Source organism: Alnus glutinosa, chromosome 1 (assembly GCF_958979055.1).
Source record: "Alnus glutinosa chromosome 1, dhAlnGlut1.1, whole genome shotgun sequence".
NCBI lineage: Eukaryota > Viridiplantae > Streptophyta > Magnoliopsida > Fagales > Betulaceae > Alnus > Alnus glutinosa.
This window is the reverse complement of record NC_084886.1, coordinates 47,770,718-47,774,836: the sequence shown is the minus strand read 5'-3', so window position 1 is coordinate 47,774,836 and position 4,119 is coordinate 47,770,718. Positions and strand designations below refer to the sequence as shown.

General features: G+C 33.6%; 1 protein-coding gene across 1 annotated transcript; it reads left to right on the top strand.

Moving 5' to 3' along the window:
• Positions 1-532: 532 nt before the first annotated feature.
• On the top strand, positions 533-3,543 carry LOC133882825 (pathogenesis-related thaumatin-like protein 3.5). Its single transcript, XM_062322078.1, has 3 exons — positions 533-658; positions 1,695-2,358; positions 3,198-3,543. Exons 1-3 carry the CDS (start codon positions 598-600, stop codon positions 3,334-3,336), a joined length of 864 nt encoding a protein of 287 aa, XP_062178062.1. The 5' UTR covers positions 533-597; the 3' UTR covers positions 3,337-3,543.
• The last annotated feature ends 576 nt before the right edge of the window (positions 3,544-4,119 follow it).

Here is a 4,119-nt window from a genome sequence, read left to right as displayed (position 1 = left end):
AAATAAAAGATTTTAAATTACAGAGAGCAAAGAAGTATTTAACCCTAAACTTTAACCAATGATATCCCCCCAAAGGGTTTTATCCTCTGCAATCAATGTCTCAACCTCTACAAAGTTCTATGCTTTCAAGTTGTCGTTTTAGGTCTGCAGACGGCCGTTTAAAGCCTGTTGATCACTACATCAATGTAGGAAAAGTGGGGTTGTGTAGAAATGGGAAGTTACCTATTTGTTTTTGCCAGCCACAACGTCCAACACAAGGCAAATTGATGCAGGTAGAGAAACAACCCAATACTTAATTGCTCCCACGGGGCAGACACTGTTGACTGTCGGTACACGTACGGTGTTTATGATATTTGGCAACAAAAGTGTTCGAGGTAAAGAATGGGAATCCGAATAAACTTGCATTGATGGATTAGGGAAAGAATCCTCCAGTCTTTTGCCGAAAAGTTTTCCAAGAAATTGACAAGTGCTCGATTCACTATCCCTCCATCCACACGTATTCCTCTTCTCCCCCTACCTTTATATCAACACCCATTTGCACCTCTCTTCCCACACCTTTATTTCTCTGCCCCCACACAGACACAAAGCCAGGGAGACATGGCATTTCCTATTAATGTGCCTCTGCCAGTTCTTTGGATTCTGATTATAATTTCATCAGGTACATATACATATACATATATATATATATATTTCTGTTAGTTGCCTTAACTTTCCTCTTTTATCCATGTAATTTAGGGGTTTAGGGGTGGAAATGCAAATATCACTTTTAGATATCCGTATCCACAACATGTTTTAACTATTCGCGATCCGCATATTAGGTAAGGAGCCTTTTAGGCATTCTTTGGAACTGAGTCTCAATTAAGACATATTTTAAACAATTTTAAAAAATAATTTAGATTGATTTTTAGTGTTTTGGGTTTTTTTTTTAACTTTTTTTTAAGCCTTAATCTTTTGAAAATATATTAATTTCACATTACTTTTGCCTTTTTACCCAAGTGTTACACGAAAAAGCAACACCGCCAATCAAAACAATGTAAACATAACTTATACCTAATCCAAATCGCGTCGTTTTGGTAAATTTATTATATATATATATAAAAGAAATATACTAAATAGATATTATATATAAAGTGTACGTGGATGCTGTCAATAACCGTCTCCGCATACGTTAAAACCTTTATCCGTATCTACATATGTGAGTAGTGGTTTTTACTAGCTGCATCTGCATATGTGGATAACGGATAATTGCAGATAGCGGATGTGGCGGTTAATATCTACCCGCATATACACTCCTACCATGTATTACTTATCTCTACATTATGTCATGATTTGTTTTTATTTTATTTAAATTGGCATTTAGTGCATTTACCTTTCCTTGTTGCTTGAACAGTGAGCATGATCTTGTTGGAGTAGGAATTCTTGGAATTTCCTAGAATTAGGAGAGAGTGAAAGGAGACTTCCAGTTCCAAGGTGGCCAAATAGGCCTCCGAACACTTTGGAACCCAAAGTTACCTCTCTTATTTTATGTTCGAATTTTTGAGTTGAGAATTTAAGAAAATCCAAATCCTATCTTGAATTAAGTTTTCAATCTCATTCCCTATCTGAATTTTGGACAAAGAATTTAAAGGAATCCAAATGGGATCTTGTTCTCTAACATATTCATTGTTTCTCTACACTTACAAATTGATGGACAGGAGCCAAAATATGTGAGTCCGCAAGAGTTTTTACCCTAATAAATAATTGCAAAGAGACAATTTGGCCGGGAGTTACCCCAGGTGAGAATTTTAACGGTGGCGGCTTTACACTAAAACCAGGGCAATCTATAGTTTTTACTGCCCCAGTGGCCTGGTCGGGCCGTATTTGGGGTCGAACCGGCTGCGACTTTGACAAGAATGGCAATGGGTCATGCGAGACCGGGGCATGTGGTACTACCTTCAAGTGCGGAGCCTCAGGAAAGACCCCATCTACACTTGCTGAATTCACCCTTGCTGATCCAGACTTTTACGATGTTAGCCTTGTGGACGGTTTTAACTTGCCAATGGCTGTGAAACCCATCAATGGTAAGGGAAACTGTAGCGTTGCTGGTTGTGACGGGGACTTGCGGCCCACTTGCCCGGCTGAGCTTGCCCTCAAGGCCCACGGGAAGGTTATTGGGTGCCGAAGTGCATGCGATGTGTTCGACACCGACGAGTACTGTTGCCGAGGAGTTCATGGGAACCCCTCTACATGTCAACCAACATTTTATTCCAAGAAGTTCAAGGAGGCATGCCCTACTGCCTATAGTTATGCATATGATGATCCCACCAGCATATTTACCTGCTTTGGGACGGATTATGTCATCACTTTCTGCTCAACCAGGTAATTATGACGTGTTTGGAATTGCGATTTCATAATAAAAAGTGCGATTTTAAACCAAATCGCAAAAAATAAACTGTTTAGGAATTGCATTTTTAAAAAGTTGCGATTTGAAAACGCAAAAAACTAATTTTTCAAATCGCAAGCAAGGGGATTTTTTTTTTGAAAACGTAGAATTTTAAAGGTTAGCTTGGAATTTTAAAGGCTAAATTGCGATTTTGTCAAACGTTTAACTGCGTTTTTAAAAATCATTTTTTCAAATCGCACTTAACGTATATATGGAAAAAAAAACATTTTTAACGGAAAACTTCACTTCTTACCATATATTATGTTTTCATCACTTTTACAATTATACCTTTAAATTTTAAAAATTGTTAATTTAATGTATTTATCTTTCATTTTTTTAAAAATAAAAATAAAAATTCAGTCATCCGTTAAGATTTTTGGTTAAATCCTGTCAAAATTCTTAAAATACCTATGTTTTTTTATTTTTTTTAAAAAAATAATAAAAAAAAAAATTCAAACATAGATATTTTTGTAAATTCCGTTAAATCTTAACCAATGCCAATAATTTTTTCCTTAAAAAAAAAAAAAATTTGATATTTTAAGAATTTTGACACCCTTACGTTGGATTTAACGAAAAATTCTACCGATGGTTGAAATTAAAAAAAAAAATTAAAATATAGATACACTAAATTAATACTTTTTAAAGATTAAATGTAAGATGATAAAACTGATTAAAAATCGACGTGGTAAATAAAGTTTTCCTTTATATTAATTAACCAATTTTCATGCTTTTCTATCGGTTTACTGAACAAAAACCTCTTGTTGTACTTATATAGGAGCCAACCGGTGTGCACGTATCATAACAACAAGCTCGTCTGCAGCGATAATTCAAACGCTGGGTTTAAATCTCCGGTTGGAAGATGGTGGGCTCTGATTCTCGCGGCCATTTTCATGGTTAATTCGTGGACTAATTAGTTAAAAGCAAACCTTTTTTCTTTTCTTTTCTTTTTTTCTTTTTTAATTGTTTTTTTGAGCGTTTGAGCTTTTATGTTCCATATAGCACCCGTAAATATGGGATGTATACATTTATTCGTTTGTTTATTATTTCATCTATTTATTCAAGGGGAATATGGAACTGCATTTACTTATTCTGATGTAAATTAATGCATAATAGATGTATTATACCTTTTTCCTTTCTCTCCTTTTTTTTTTTTGTTTTTTTCTCCTTTTCTTTGGCAGAAGTTTTGCTACAACAACAGTTAAGATGTTAATTAAATAATTAAATTTATTAATTTTTAATAAACTTTAATTGTCGAGGTAATCGGTGATTTTAACATGTTATAATTAGAATAATCCTGAGTTCGAAATCTATATCCGTAATTCATTTCTTATTTTAATCAAACATTTTATATGTTAAACTTCACTTATTAAAGAATAATTTTTTTAGCACACATGTTGGTGAAGTGTTAAAATATGAATTAAACGATTAAATTCATAATTTCATATCAGCTCAAACTTTTAGGATAATAAGTAATTTAATTTTATCGGGAGTTGCTAATTAAAACTTGCGAACAACTTCTTCACCAACTGAGTCAAGCGTAAGTTTAATATCGAACTTAATATTTAATTACCTAATTATAAACAAACCTATGTTGAATTATGTTTTAAAAACATTTTCTTAAAAATTAAAACAAAAAATTACACTAACTCCTTATCATCATAAAGTGGGATTCAAAAATCCTTTTTCACATCCTTTTT